The 13,803-nt window shown below is 61.5% G+C and overlaps 1 protein-coding gene across 2 annotated transcripts in view; it reads right to left on the bottom strand.

Annotated features, from left to right (window-relative positions):
- The window catches only part of SBNO2 (strawberry notch homolog 2), a 46,619-nt gene that overhangs the window by 1,273 nt on the left and 31,543 nt on the right, over window positions 1-13,803 (bottom strand). For both annotated transcript variants that reach the window (XM_077121374.1, XM_077121376.1), the window contains 23 exons: window positions 13,600-13,733; window positions 13,424-13,514; window positions 12,725-12,868; window positions 11,108-11,225; window positions 10,679-10,784; window positions 10,051-10,204; window positions 9,157-9,333; window positions 8,253-8,350; window positions 7,171-7,253; window positions 6,011-6,187; window positions 5,649-5,818; window positions 4,900-5,031; window positions 4,204-4,339; window positions 3,890-4,002; window positions 3,695-3,766; window positions 3,500-3,608; window positions 2,891-2,965; window positions 2,655-2,798; window positions 1,231-1,325; window positions 1,065-1,157; window positions 787-918; window positions 427-503; window positions 10-200 (listed from right to left, as the gene is read on the bottom strand). In XM_077121374.1, the coding sequence (XP_076977489.1) occupies window positions 10-200; window positions 427-503; window positions 787-918; window positions 1,065-1,157; window positions 1,231-1,325; window positions 2,655-2,798; window positions 2,891-2,965; window positions 3,500-3,608; window positions 3,695-3,766; window positions 3,890-4,002; window positions 4,204-4,339; window positions 4,900-5,031; window positions 5,649-5,818; window positions 6,011-6,187; window positions 7,171-7,253; window positions 8,253-8,350; window positions 9,157-9,333; window positions 10,051-10,204; window positions 10,679-10,784; window positions 11,108-11,225; window positions 12,725-12,868; window positions 13,424-13,514; window positions 13,600-13,733 (2,821 nt within the window). The remainder of the gene's footprint in view (window positions 1-9; window positions 201-426; window positions 504-786; window positions 919-1,064; window positions 1,158-1,230; window positions 1,326-2,654; window positions 2,799-2,890; window positions 2,966-3,499; window positions 3,609-3,694; window positions 3,767-3,889; window positions 4,003-4,203; window positions 4,340-4,899; window positions 5,032-5,648; window positions 5,819-6,010; window positions 6,188-7,170; window positions 7,254-8,252; window positions 8,351-9,156; window positions 9,334-10,050; window positions 10,205-10,678; window positions 10,785-11,107; window positions 11,226-12,724; window positions 12,869-13,423; window positions 13,515-13,599; window positions 13,734-13,803) is intronic.

Below are 13,803 nucleotides of genomic sequence, written 5' to 3'. Positions count from 1 at the left end.
TCGGCTCACCGACTTGCTTCTTCTTATCCTTGGTCTTGAGGCGCACGATCTGCAGGTGGCTGCTACTGGTGACGTCAGCCATGACGGCGGCGATGCGGCTCCAGACGCGCAGCAGCGCCCCGCAGAGCATGTAGTGGTGGCGCAGCCGCAGCCCCTGCGTGCACTCCTTGCCCTCCAACGCCAGGCGGCAGTGTCGGTTCCTGAGCAAGGAGGGGGCGCTCGGAGGGGGCGCTCAGAGGGGGGCGGCCCCCATCCGAACCCGCCTCCCAATCCTGCGTATCCGGCTGAGCTCAGCAGCACCGCTGCCCTCCCCACTGGCACTGGTCTCTGCGGGGCCTTGTGGGTTGGCCGCCCCTTATACAGCTGTCTGGGGAGGGCGGGGTGAGGAGCCTCCGTGCTAGGCCTGTCCATCCCGTGTCCCCTCACCAAGCGGCGTGGCTGCAGTGCGTCAGCGAGAAGGCGTAGCTGCTTTCCCAGTGCTCCTTGGCCTCCTCTGCTGTGACCTGGGGACACATGGCCATGTGAGCCTCCGGGTGCCATAGACCCCCATGTCCAGGAGTTCTACTGCCCAACCAGGAAACTGAGACCCTAGAGACCTGGACCTCATGGCAGTCACATGTGCCACCTGAGGGACAAGGAGCAACAGTAGCCCAGTGGGGTGGGGTATGGAATAGAGAAGGGGATGTGGTCGGTGACTGGGGGACCTGGGAGCTTGGTGGCCTAGGGAGATGGAAGCCAAATCCCGCCCACCCTCCAGCGGTGCGTGTAGCCCATCTGCCAGCCTACCTGGTGGAAGCGGCGGCACAGGCTGTCCAGGGTCTCCAGCTGGCTCTGCTTGCCAATGTTGGGCTTGTACACGGTGAAGTGCTTGCCCCGGCTCTGCTCGGCCAGGAGGCAGCTCGGCTGGTTGCCACGGACCTGGGGGGATAGAGGATGGGGCGCGGTAGGGCCAAGCAGGGCCCCACAGGTGCCCGCCATGACCCAGGCCCTCCATGCTCCCGAGTCCGAGGGGCTGGGGCCTCGGTCCCATCGCATTTCTGCCAGTGCCCAGGGTGAGAACCCACCTTGTAGGAGAGGTAGAAGCCCTCGTGGACACCTGTCAGCTCCAGCGACCTGGTATAGGCTTCCTCCCACTTGAGGCCGCGGTCCACGCTGATCTGCCACAAGCACATGGGGGCATTATTGGTGGGTGGGTGCCATTGGGTGGGAAGGGGAGGGGCTCTCACTCACCTTGTAGAAGACGACCTGCCCATCCTGGGGGTGCCCGGGGGCCAGGAACACCTGCTGGCTCTCCTCATAGATCTCATCGATGCCAGGGGCCAGGTCTGAGGGGGGCAAGGCCACAAGGTGAGAGGATCCCGGCAGGAGCCATAGAACACCAGGAGCAAGGGGGGCCTGGAGCTCCTGTCTCAGTCTGGCCTGACACTGTCTGCCCATTCTAATTTAGCTCAGCTGGTTCTGAGTCTGGGTTTTGGGGAGCTGTCAGTTAAAGGCCTTATGGGCACCCCAGAAGTGACCCCAAGACAGTGCAGTGGAGGGCTGCCCTTCCAGCTCAGTACCATGGACAGGAGGCAGCTGGGGACCTGGTGGGCTGGGACCTGGATCCCACCCGGCTTCCTGTACCACATGGGGCCCAGGCAAATCCCCGAATGTAAAGGAAGCTGTGCAGGAGGGTGGTGAAGTCAAGGTCACAAGCTGGAATTGGTGTAAGTAAAGCTCTGCTCCCAGTTGTACCATCAACTGCATGTGGCAAATCCCTGCCACATGCAGTTGAGGAGTGAGGCCCAGACCACACTCCCTGGCCCTTCATGACAAGGGTTTGCCCCCAGCTGACCTGTGCCTGTGGGTGGACAGCTGGGTGTTTTGGGTCTGGGACTTGGTGGGACTCCCTTGAGGCCCAGATGAGGGGACTCGTGGGCATGAGGCGAGGGCAGCTGAGCCCTCCATGCCCTGTGACGCTTCTCCATGGCCCAGAAATGACAGCTCTGAGGCCATGGAAAGTTAGGGTTAGGGCCTGCTCTCCCTAGGACCCTCCCTCTGCTCTCCCCTCGCAGATGGTGCCTTCCTCTCCTGGACTTGGGGCCTGTGTGTCCCAAATGGTGACCCTTGGGCTCCGAGTTTGGTGGTGGGAGATAGAAGACTCAGGACTGGGAATCCTCTATGGTTCTGGGGGGGCTTCTGGCTTGACCTTAGCTCCTGGCCCACCCATGCTGGTTGGGGATGCCAAGGTGGGAGGGTATGCCTTGGCTTCCCTGCCCAACAGGAGGGGCTGCCCTGGGGCCTTGCTGGGACTTGGTCCCTGTCATCCCCTGCCCTCAGAACTCCCCTTCCTGAGAGCCTCAGGGTTCAGCCCTGAGGTGCTGCCTCCACGGATGCCCTGAGCACCCTGCCCCCAGCTACAACATGCTGCTCTTGTGCGCCTCCTATCTGTAGTCCCATTCCTTCTCAAGGGAGGGATGGGCGGGAGGCCCTGGGTCGACCCGTAGTGAGCACACAGAAATACCCGCCTCCGGGCCTCTTCCTAAACTGCTGTGATGTTCTCAGTTCCTAGCGGCACCCACATGCCGTCCTCATCTGACCCATCAGCCTGGCCCCAGACTGGCAGATAGGGCATGAACAGGCTGCCCTCTGACCCCACGGCTGGGGGCACTCACCCAAGATGCCCAGGTCATATTTGCCCTCCTTCTTGTCTGTCTCAACGAGGTGGTCGAACGTGGCGGAAAAGTACTGGAACAGGGCGTTCTGCTTGGGCACCTCGAGGCCCAGCATGCGATTCAGGAACTTGGTGATGGAGCAGTCTGTGCGGGGGAGGCAAGCTCAGGTCGTGGCGTGGCCCCCTCCCCAGCCCACCCCAGACGTGGGCCACTAGGTGGGGAGCAGGTGGCCTTACCCTTCTCCACGTCCAGGCAGCCAGATCTGGACTCCCGCCCCCCGATGCCAACCGACAGCAGGCCCTGCTTCATGTCTGCGGGGAGGGGGAATCAGAATAGGGGGCTCACACCTCTGTCCGTGGTCCCGCTCCCCCTTCCCTCCAGACCCTGGCTCTATCCTGTGCTGCAGAGGGAGGGGGCAAAGCACAGTTCTGTCCATGCCTGAGTTCCCCCAACCACAGAACAGGGTCCCAGGGAGGGGGCACTGGTCCCCCCAGCCCCAGCAGCGGGAACCTTTCCTAGCAGGGCAAGGGCACGTTCCTCAGGGGGAACCTGACTCCTGTTTTTTCCTTTATTCTGACTTGCAGGTGAGAGACAGGAACTTGTTCTCAGGGAACCAAGGCAGACCAGGTAGGAAGGTGGGGCACCTCTCAACCCCTCCAGTGAGCAGGTCATGGGGCCTGGGGGACACCTGCAGACCCCTGAGGGCTTCTCCCTTTCCCAACAACGTCCCTTACATTAAGCGTAGGAGGGCCTTTCAACATAAAACCAGTTTCCAAGATCCTAGCCCTTTTAGGGCTCTGAGCCCTGCTGCTCAGCTACCCGCACCCAAGTAGCCCAGCACGTACCCCGGAAGAAGGAGGTGGCCCCTCCGGGGTAGCCCTGGGGCAGGGGCACCTTGTTTTCAGTTTGGCTCAGGATGGTGGTAAGGACACAGTGCAGGGCCCGTGCGCCGTACTGAAGAGGGAGAGGGGAGAGGGGACTCTAGTCAGAGACGCCCCAGCCAGCCTGCCCCCACCCAGCAGGTGCAAAGTCACAGGTACCTTGTTCTCAAAGTTGTACTTGCTCAGATCCCGGGACTCGGTAGCGCGGCGGTCCCCGTGGGTCAGGGCTCCCTGCCGGGGAAGGTGAGGCCATCTGCACTGGTGTACACCTGCTGCCCCAACCCCAGCTCTGGCGAGCGGCGCCCAGCACCCTCTTCCAGGAAGCCCACCCTGACTGGACCCTGCCGCCCTTACCAGGCTCTCCAGGCGCTTGGCCACAATGGAGGCGAACCTCCGCTCCCCGGCTAGTTCCGAGATAAGGAAGACATACTCAGGCGCCGAGACCTGGTTTGACCGGTGGGTGCGGCCTGCAGCACAAGGGGGTCTCAGGGGCTGCATGACACAGGTGGGGAGGGGACAGCGGCGGGAAGCAGGAGTGGAGCAGATTGGGCATCTGGGTCAGGCAGAGCTAGCAGAGCTAGCAGAGCTAGGGTGGGGCTGAGGCATCCAGGCCAGGAGCTGCTAGCAGGTGGGTGTTGTGGTGTGGGGAAGCTAGGGGAGGGGCCCACCGAACTGCTGGATGGCGCGGTCCGCACTCCAGGGCAGCTCCAGTGTCATATGCACCCGTCGCTTCTGGTTGCGTACCCGGCGGTCGGCTTGGAGCGAGACGCCAGAGCTGGACGCCTCTGAGATGATGGCCACGAGCTGGGGGGCGAGAGCAGGTTCAGCTGGCGGGAGACTTGAAGCACAGGGATGGGGTGCCCCAGCTGGATGGCCCAGGGAAGGGAAGCCTTGGAAATGGAGAGTGGGGACGGTGGCCCAGCACAGGAAACATTCCCAGTGGCTCCAGTGACAACGACACTGAACAACCCAACTAACGATCCCGTCTTACTTAAAAACCCAAAACACCAGGCAAGACCTGCACGCTGGTAGGACTCCAGGTGTGTTTAAAATAAAAGTGCACCCAAGCCAATTCGAAGAGAGCACCAGGAATGGGCAGGGAGAGGTCGCTGGCAGGTGTCACCCGGCACCCTCCTCTGCAGCCCTGGCAGGTGGGGGCACAAGCAACATGGGCGCAGGTGCCGGACCCTGGGCAGACCTCTTGCAATCCTGCGGCAACTCCGTGGACCAGGGAACAGCAAGCTCTTCCTCCCAGCAGGGCACCAGGATGCCAGACCCAGGCCCAGAGCAGGGGCACAGGGTAGCTCCCAGCTACCCCAGCCCACCTCCCCAGGGCCCACCTCCCGGGGCCCCACAGTGCCCACCTTCTCCCCGCTCATGAAGCGCTCCTTCTCCCTGAGATTCACATGATCGATGGACAGACCCTGCTCCGCACGTGACTCAAAGGCCACCGTCCCATCAGGCCTGGACACCACACGGCCTTTCCTGCCTGTCATCTGGGGTTGGAGGGGAGCAAGGGGGGGCAGGCATTCAGCTGGGTTCACCGCCTAGAGACTTGGGGCCGCAGGTTCCCCACCTCCCTTGCTCTGCCAACACCAGATGGGTAGGCATCACATGGGCATGGCCAGGTGGGGGTCCTAGGCTCCTGGGTCTGGTGGGGAGCAGGCGGATTTGGCCTTCTTAGTGGGCCTTGGCACCTCCACCTAACAAACACCAAAAAGCCTTTAATCGTGACCCACCTGATGCCATAACACACCTGTGATAGTATTCAAAATATTCTCAAGGTATAAAGTAAGAGAGGGCAGCAGCCAGGACAGAGCAAGGAAGATGGGGAGTGTTTGGGGGTCCAGGCATTCACACCCTGGCTCTGAGAGGCTGCTGAGTGAGCAGGCAGTGCCCGGGTGGGGGGCTTTGCATGGAAGGGTGTGGGGGCTGTACCACCCAAGGCAGGCATGGAGGTGGGGGCGGGTCCGAGGAAAGGCCTGGGAGTTGTACACGCCCTCACCGGCACCCCAAACCACCCCAGAGAACAACATGGGCTGGGACGCAGGCAGCCAGCAGGGGGCACATAGGTAAGCCTGCAGCCTGCGGAATGGGGGAGCTGCTTGCTCACCTCGGCAACTCGCTCCGGCCCCCCCAGCTGGTCGATGAGCTCGTCCAGGGTGTTGGCTGGCAGCTCCCGGCCCAGGGCCCGCACCTTGCCCAGCAGGTCTTGCTTCAGCCCCTCTACCCGCTCCAGCAGGCCGGGGCCGTGTGGGTCTCGCTGGGAGGTGCTCAGGGGGCCTGGGGGAGGGTGGCGAGAGTCAGAGCTGGTGTAGGGCGCTGCACAGGTGGGGGTCAGGGTGGGACAGGGAGGACAGGCAGAGGCGGGTGTGGGCTCAGGCACCGAGGGAACCACTTCTTGGGCCTTGACCCCCATTTGTAACATGGGTGTGTGAGGCCGCAAGGCAGGGCCAGAGGTGGGGGTGCCCTCACCCCGGTCATCGGCCTCCACGATGACCACGTCATCATCCAGCAGCGACTCTGGGGAGGAGTGGAAGTCGCTGTCCAGACCGGCGTCTGACTCGGTGCTGCTGTCGTCACTGATGTGGATGACGCCCGGCACCTCACAGGCTAGCCTGGGCCCCTTGGCCCCTCGGCCCCGTGGCCGCCCTGTGGGGGGAAGGGGTCAGAATGCACAGGGACTGTGGGGCAGGGACCTGGGGGGCTCAGCAGGGCAGGCGGGCAGGCAGTATGCAGAGGTGGCAGCGGAAGGAGAAGCAGCAGCCAGAGAGAGAAGTAGCGCCCATCTCCCGGGCCTCCCCGGTGGGTCTGGCCTGGCTGTGCCCCTGTGCCCTGTACAGGCCCAAGGAGTACCGGCCCTCTCCTAGAAACCAGACCAGGCCAGGACACAGGCGCAGGCCTTCAGCATCATTACTTGCCTATCCAGATCTGCACAGAATGGCTGAACCAAGAGGCTCCTGGGGGAGGGGTGTCAGGGGTGTGCCCGCAGCCAGTGCCCTCAGCAGGGAGGGGTGCCGCCTCTGGGCCTGGTGCTGTGTGGTCACAGGTAAGTGTCTGGCCTCTCTGAGCCTTCACCTGAGTGGTCAGCAGGTCAGGCCCCCAGCACTGGCCAGGACTACGGTCCCACTGTGGGGTTCTCCTAACATGAGCCCCTCCCCTGCTTGACTGATAAGATTTCAGCTGAGAGGGGGCCGCGTTCACCCAAAGCCAAGTTCCCTGCCCCTGGAATGAGCCTTCCAGCCAGCCCCAGGAAGTCTAGAGACTCTGCAGCTAGGTAAGGGTCCCTGGGGAATGCCCTGTTAAGTGACCTGCAGTGTATTTAGTGGCTTCTCACTGACACAGACCCTGCCCTGATCCTCTGTGGGCGCCTGGGACCACGTCCCCTGGGGCTACACAGGAAGGCAGGGTGGGTACAGACCTGTCTCTGCTGTGAGCCCAGGGCCTGCTGGGCACTGACGCCTACATGGCTCCACTCGAGGTGGAGGGAGGCAAGAAGCCAGTGCTGGTGCAGCTGGGGGCGATGCTCAGAGAGGAAGGGGCTGGCGGCAGAGCGGGTACAGGTGGGCAGGTGAGAAGCGGGCCCCAGAGAGGCTGCAGTCTGGGTCAGAGGCGGAGGGGACATGAGCTCTTACGTTTTCGCTTACTGCCCGCTCCTTTGTCACGCTTTCTTTTGGTTGAAGGAAAGTGCTTCTGAATTAGCGATAGGAAGACGCCTCTGCAAGTGAGAGGCACAGCTTACTTCGGATGTGAGGCTGGGGGCCTTGGCTTCAGGGGGCACTGGGGGCCTGGGGTTCGGGGGCACTGAAGGCCTGGGACACTGGAGGCCTGGCACTGGGGCATGTTCCTGGTGGGGATCCTATTTGGACAGGGGGCATGGAAAGCCTCTCCAGGCTTGGAGGATGGGCAGGTCAAAGATCTGAGGGAGTCAGGGAGCTGTCAGGGAGATGTCAACAGAAGGGTGGGCATGGTGACTGAGGTGGATTCTTGTCTAAGCCCCCTCGTGCCCCACCACTAAAGGTGGATGCTGTCTCCATGGCTCTGCTGGCCTGGCTGACCACCTCCATGGAGCAGCCATATGTAGCAGCTCCCCAAAGCAGGAGAGGGCTGGGGAGAGCCTTCCTCACCATGGCCAGGCACCAGGCAACTCCTACACCCACAAATCTCGGGGACCTGTGGCTACCACATTCCTATTCCCAGCTGGAGACCACCCTGGACACATGGCCTCCAAGGGCAGAATGCTGAGCTCCCACCCGGCTCCCACCCTCCCTGGGGCCTACGAGGTCCCACCCCCACAGACGTGTTACCAGCTGCAGGGCTGGGAGGGTGGGGTGAGGTGCTGTAAAGGCACCAGTCACAGGGACAAAACAGGGGGCCCAGAGAGCTGAGTGGCTGTTTGGGCAACAGGGAGGGGGGACACCCAGAACCCACAAGGATGGAGCCCACCTATTCCAGCGAGGCCAGGCCAATCCCATCTTCATGGCTGTGGGGCGTCTCCCACCCCCGCCCCAGGAGTCACTCACCTGGCCTTCCCCTACCTCCGCCCAGTGAATCTTTCCCAGCCTTCCCTTCAACCCAGCATCTCTCCTCCACCCTGGTGTCCCTTCTCTTGTTCTGCCTCCACCTGGTGCCCCCACTCGCTGTTCCCACCCTACATCCAACCTTAGTCAGCTATCCCCCCCATCCCCTGGTGTCTGCAACCCCCAGTGTCACTCACTCAGCAGCAGACACGAAGCAGTCAAGGCGCCCATCCCTCTCATCCAGCACCTCGCGGGTCCGTGCCTCACCCGTGGACTGTAGCCCGATGACCACACACTGTGGGGTGGGAGTGAGCTCAGGGACCCTCCCTGCCAGTCCTGAAGGCAAGCCCCAGCACCCCTCCAGCACCAACTTGCTGCCTCCTCTCCCCTGGGCAGGAGCACCCCAAGGCTTGGCGTCAGCCTTCCCAGGCCCCCATCCAGCGGCCCCTGCCTTTTCTGTTCCGTGGGACCTTGCCCCATGCCTCCTGGGACCCACAGCTCTGGACAGGCACTGGACTTCCTCGCGCTGGGGGCTGCTTGTGCCTGACCCCAGCAACCACGGATTGCTACTGCTCCTCACACCCTGCCTCCATGGGGACCCTGCAAAGTTGTGGATAGGTGTGTCTGTCCTGTTCTTAGCCATGTGCCCCAGACCCAGGAGGCGAAACACAATTTGGATGTGACAGGGTCAGCGGTCAAACCCACCCCGGGACACCCAGCCCCAGCAGGCACGACTGTGCTGCCCTTGGGCTGGCCCTCCCCTTCCCCAGGGGCAACTGGCCCTGACCCTCTGGACTTGTCAGGCACCCCAGCCACCCTTGGGCAAGATTCTCGATTGTCAAACGGGCATCAGGGTGCCAGTTTCCTCCCACCCTCCTCTGGCCCCTCCTGGGACAGAGAATCATGCTTACCCTTAGAGACCCAGGGAACTGGGCTGCAGCCAAGGCAGCCTCCCAAACCCCTACCTGCCTCTTGGGGAGGGTGCAGAGCTCGTGGAAGAGATTTAGGCAGCATGCTTGGTCCAGAGCTGCCTTCCACAGGGTGCAGGAGGACAGATGGGCCAGTGTGGCCCAGGGCCCCTGCAGGCCTGTGACCACTCACCTTGTCCCGGGCCAGCTCCTCACGGGCCAGTGCCACCAGGCGGCGCACCTTGGCAGCGATGCACAAGTACTTGAAGAAGCGCTGGTGGGCCGACCAGAACTGGCCCCACAGTGACTTGCGTGACTCCAGCCCAATCCAGTCGGCCGCCTGCTGGAACACGCCCAGGGCCTCCGCCCACTGCAAGGACAGGGTGGCTGAGCATACTGGCCAGTCCAAGGGCAAATGCAATCTGGCAGCCAATGGGCACAGCCTTCTGGAAAGTACTGGGACATCCTGAGGCTTGGCCTCTGAATACTCACACTGTTCTTGCTGTATCAGAGACCCACCTCAGATGGCACTGCCCCTTGGGGACACTGGGTGATATTGGGGACATTTTTGATTGTCACTACTTAGGAGAAAGGAGATGCTAGTATCGGGCGGGAGGAGCTCAGGGAGGCTGCTACCTCCAGTGCCCAAGACAGCCCCAGCCCAGGGAATAACCTGGCCCTGAAGACATTATCTCTGCTGATGGGGATATCCCACCCTATTCTGACCTGAAAAGGGCACCCCAAGGCAGGCAGACCTGCGCCAAGAGGAACTGTCAGAGCAGGGAGGGGAAGGGAGACATGGGAGAGGCAGTCCTGCACCCTGAACCCTCAGCGGGCACAAGGTAGGCGCCACGGGGAAAGTGCTCCTGAGAGTGGGAGGTGGGTTTGGCTTTCTGTCCCCATGTAAGGGACAGCTCGGCAGAGGAAAACATGGAGTGAAGGCCACAGTCGGGGTGGGGGGAGCCAGCTGCTGCCCGTGGCCCTGAGGGCTGGGGGGGCAGGGGCCAGGGCAGGGGACTACCAGGGCCACAGGGCCCAAGTACATGCACCATCCGGTGGCCAAAGGCCCCGGTGCTGCCAGACGCACCAACAGGGCTGCCCGGTTGTAGACACGCTCGAAGGCCGGGGTCAGCGGGATCTCCTCGACGCGGAAGGTGACGCCCGAGAAACTGAGTTGGCGCGCGATGTACATGCCACTGACCTTCATGTCCATGGCCACGATCTCCATGGCACCCACGCCCCTGCGGACACACGGGGCGCTGAGCACCTGACCCACCTCTGCTTCTCTAACACTCCCAGGCCTCAGCACACCTGTCCCACCCCCGAGCACACCCACCCCTTGCACACACCCAGGCCTGAGCACACCCGCCCTGCCCAAGGCAGCACAGCCCCGGGGAGGTGCTGAGACCTGGAGGGTGAGGAAGGGCCAGCCACACGAGAGGTGGCAGGGATGGCATGTGCCATGGCCTGTGGCCACTGAGAGCTGAGAGTTCTGGGAGCCAGCAACAAACATGTGTGGCTGAGCAGGGGTGGGAAGGCCACACAGCCGCGGGACCTGCCAGGACAGCCCTTCCCTGAGGGAGCCGGCAGGTACCAAGTGAGGAAGGTGCCACGTGTTGCGGCCCCTGTGTGTGGAGTGCGGCAGCAACGCAAGGCGGAGAGTCCCGGGCTCTGGGCAGTGGCAAGCAGAAGGCTGTGGGCGCAGGGGCACTCACCTCTTCTCAATGGCGTGCAGGAACTCGTCGAAGGCTCGGAAAGGCGTGCCCTCGCCCCAGATGCCCAGGCGGCTCATGTAGACCATGTTCCGGGGTTCGGAGGCTCCTGGTGGGGCATGAGAAGGGGCTGTCAGCTCCTCCTCAGCTGGAGGTCTAGACAGGGGCTCAGGTCCCCGAGGGTCGAGGGTAGGGACAGGCCAGCAGAGGGGAGAGCCCCGGAAGGGGTGAATTCTGCCCTTGGCCCAGCTTGCGAGCAGCCTACCCAGGACCAGAGCTGGGAAGGAGCTGAGCAAAGGCCAGCACGGTGAAACCCACACATTGCTAATGGGCCATGGCATGTGCGACCCAGCCCTCTGCTCTCCTTGGAACCCCACCTTGTCTACTTGCTTCCTTCCTGCCCCAGCAGCTGCCCCAAACCTGGCCGCTCACCGGTGGCGCTGGCATAGACGACCCGAGCCAAAGGCAGCTTGTTCTGCAGGTCCAAGACGGCCTTGCCCATCTTGGTGGAGCTGGCGTTCTTGGCTTTGTGGCACTCATCAAACACGATCTGGGCAGGTGCAGGTTAAGGACCATCCAGGACCCCCAGGCAACCCCAGAGAGCTCAGTGGCCGTAGCTTCTGGGCCACCCCACCCCGGGCCCATTGAACATGGCGAGGGAGGGCTTCGTGCAGACTTTACAGACAGCCCTAGCATACGCACGGAGGCTATAGGCACAGAGGAGCTACCCACGTTTGCTTCCTGGCGGCAAGACTGTCCCAGGGTTTTACAAGAGGTGACTCTTGGGGAAAACTAGGGGAAGGGGGCCTGGGGTCTCTCTGTCCTATTTATCATAATTGGTGTGAATCTACAGGGATCTAAATTAAAAATATATATGACATTTTAAAAAAAGCTTAAAACTGCGAGGCCTGCTCTGGGCAAGATGGAAGGAGCTACTTTGGGGCTCCATCCCCCCCAGAAAGAAGCTTTGAACAACCATCAAGAACGAGCAGAAACATCTTTCCCAAAGCTCCAGAAAAGAGTTCAAGGGCTGCAGGAACAGTGTACAATCAAGAAAAAGGCCACAAGAAGTAGGAGGACATCCTGGCACCTGGGCTGCCAACCAAAAGTCCTGTACTAGGCGACCAAGAATTCTCTATCTGCCTTTCAAAGATGAGGGAGAGAGTGAGACATTCCCAGATGAACAGAAGCTGAGGACATTTGTCCCCACTGGGGCAGCCCCACCCGAGATGCTAAAGGGAGCTCTGCAGGTTGAAAGAAAGGCCACCAGACAAGACACCACAGCCATGAGAAGAAACAAGGCTCGCCGTGAGGGCGGCACTGGTGACTACAAAGGCCTAGGTTACGGCACTTTTTATTCCTACAAGGCCCAAAATGCAGATGCATAAAAAGCACTGACAGAGGGTACAAGGGTGGCTCAGTAGGAGAATTCTCGCCTGCCATGCGGGAGACCCGGATTCAAATCCCAGTCCTTGCAGTTACCAAAACAAACAAACAAACAAACAAAAACCAAGCAAACAAAAATTCAACAAATGGTGCTGCGATAACAGGATGCTCCCATGGAAAAAAAAACGAGATGTGACCCTGCCATACAGCATAGAAAATTTTAAAAAAAGGTAATGACAACCCAGTGCTGGTGGAGTCATAAAGTTATCATTTATGACAAGAACTACATAAAGGTGGGGGCTGGAGGGCTACAGGAGCATAGTTTGCATAAACTATTGAGGTTAAGCTGGGATTGAAACAAAGGAAACCATTACAGATTTGGGATGTTACATTTAGGCCCCATGTAACTACAAAGAAAATATCGGAGAATAAGCAAGTTCAGAGCAAGGCTGTGAGGGGATGAGCCCGTGTCCGCCCAGAGAGATATTCTGGATCCTGGGCACATGTCTCTGTATTTTGCAACTTTTCTGCAGTTTCACAGACAGAGCTTCTCTTAGAGACTGTGAAGTTTTTGAGAGAGGGAAAAGGAGGAGGGTAGAAAACAACCCGCCCCTCGCTGAGCTGTCTGTCCCACGTCAGAGGCACCTGCCCAGACCAGGATACAACACCATCGAAGGCCTCCCCGCACCACTCGAGGATCTGGCGCAGGCGGGTGCGGTGCTGGCCGCCCGCCTGGCTCTCCCCGATCAGGGCTGAGTAGGTGGCAAAGAGGACGCCCTCTGAGGTAGCGCTGTCACCGTACTTGATCTGCGTAGGGGAGGAGAACGTGGAGGTGCGTGTTGGGGCACGAAGGACAGTCAGCCCCCAAGCCACCATATCCCCCAACAGACCACCCAGGCCACGCCGGGCCGATGTCCCCTGGGCCACCAGGAGATGCAGACGGGCAGAGCAGCAGCCAATGGGAAGGCACAGCCCCAGCACCTCCACGCCTGGCCCTGGACTGGCTTCGTGGGGCCAGACATAACTCTACACTGGCTGGAGCTGACTGTGGGGTCCAGGAGTACAGATGAGCTGAAGCAGCCTCAGTGCCCCTGAGTCACCCATTGACCACCGAGCTCCTGACACCCACACCCAACTTCCCCAGCAGTCTGCCTACCGGGTGGCATATCGTGTTACACCCTCCACGACCACTGGTCCCTCCCTCCTCACCTTTTACCCCACCAGTCCCAGTCTCAACGGCCCTCCTGAAGCCCCCATGCCTAGGCGCCTGGTCCTTGCTCTGGTTCACCACTGCACAGGTGAGGCTAGGAGGGAAGGAGTCCAGCCCCCCACACCCCAGTTTCCCAAAGACCATGCCCCCACCTTGCTCAGTGCGTGCACAGCGATGCCGGAGGCCTCGATATCCCGCAGATCGCGCTCCGCATCATACTTGAGATCATTGGAGACGCTGAACCTGGGCAGGGGCATAGGGTCGGTGCGTGCCAGGTGGGGGCAGCGGAGTGGTGGGGGCCGGGTGGGGGGCCACATGGGGTGCTCACCACAGGGCCTTCTTTCTGCCCTTCAGGTAGTTCTCGAAGATGATGCCGGCCACTGTGCGGCCCTTGCCCACGCCGGCCCCGTCTCCGATCAGGAAGCCAGCCCGCTGCCCGCTGGGGAGCAGCACCTCATGTTGCTGCCAGGGAGTAAGGGGCGGGAGGTCAGGCCAGGGGCAGGGCCGATGCCCCGGTAGGGGTGGGGCCGGG

This window comes from Tamandua tetradactyla, chromosome 11 (genome assembly GCF_023851605.1).
Source record: "Tamandua tetradactyla isolate mTamTet1 chromosome 11, mTamTet1.pri, whole genome shotgun sequence".
NCBI lineage: Eukaryota > Metazoa > Chordata > Mammalia > Pilosa > Myrmecophagidae > Tamandua > Tamandua tetradactyla.
This window is presented reverse-complemented; position numbering and strand designations above follow the sequence as displayed.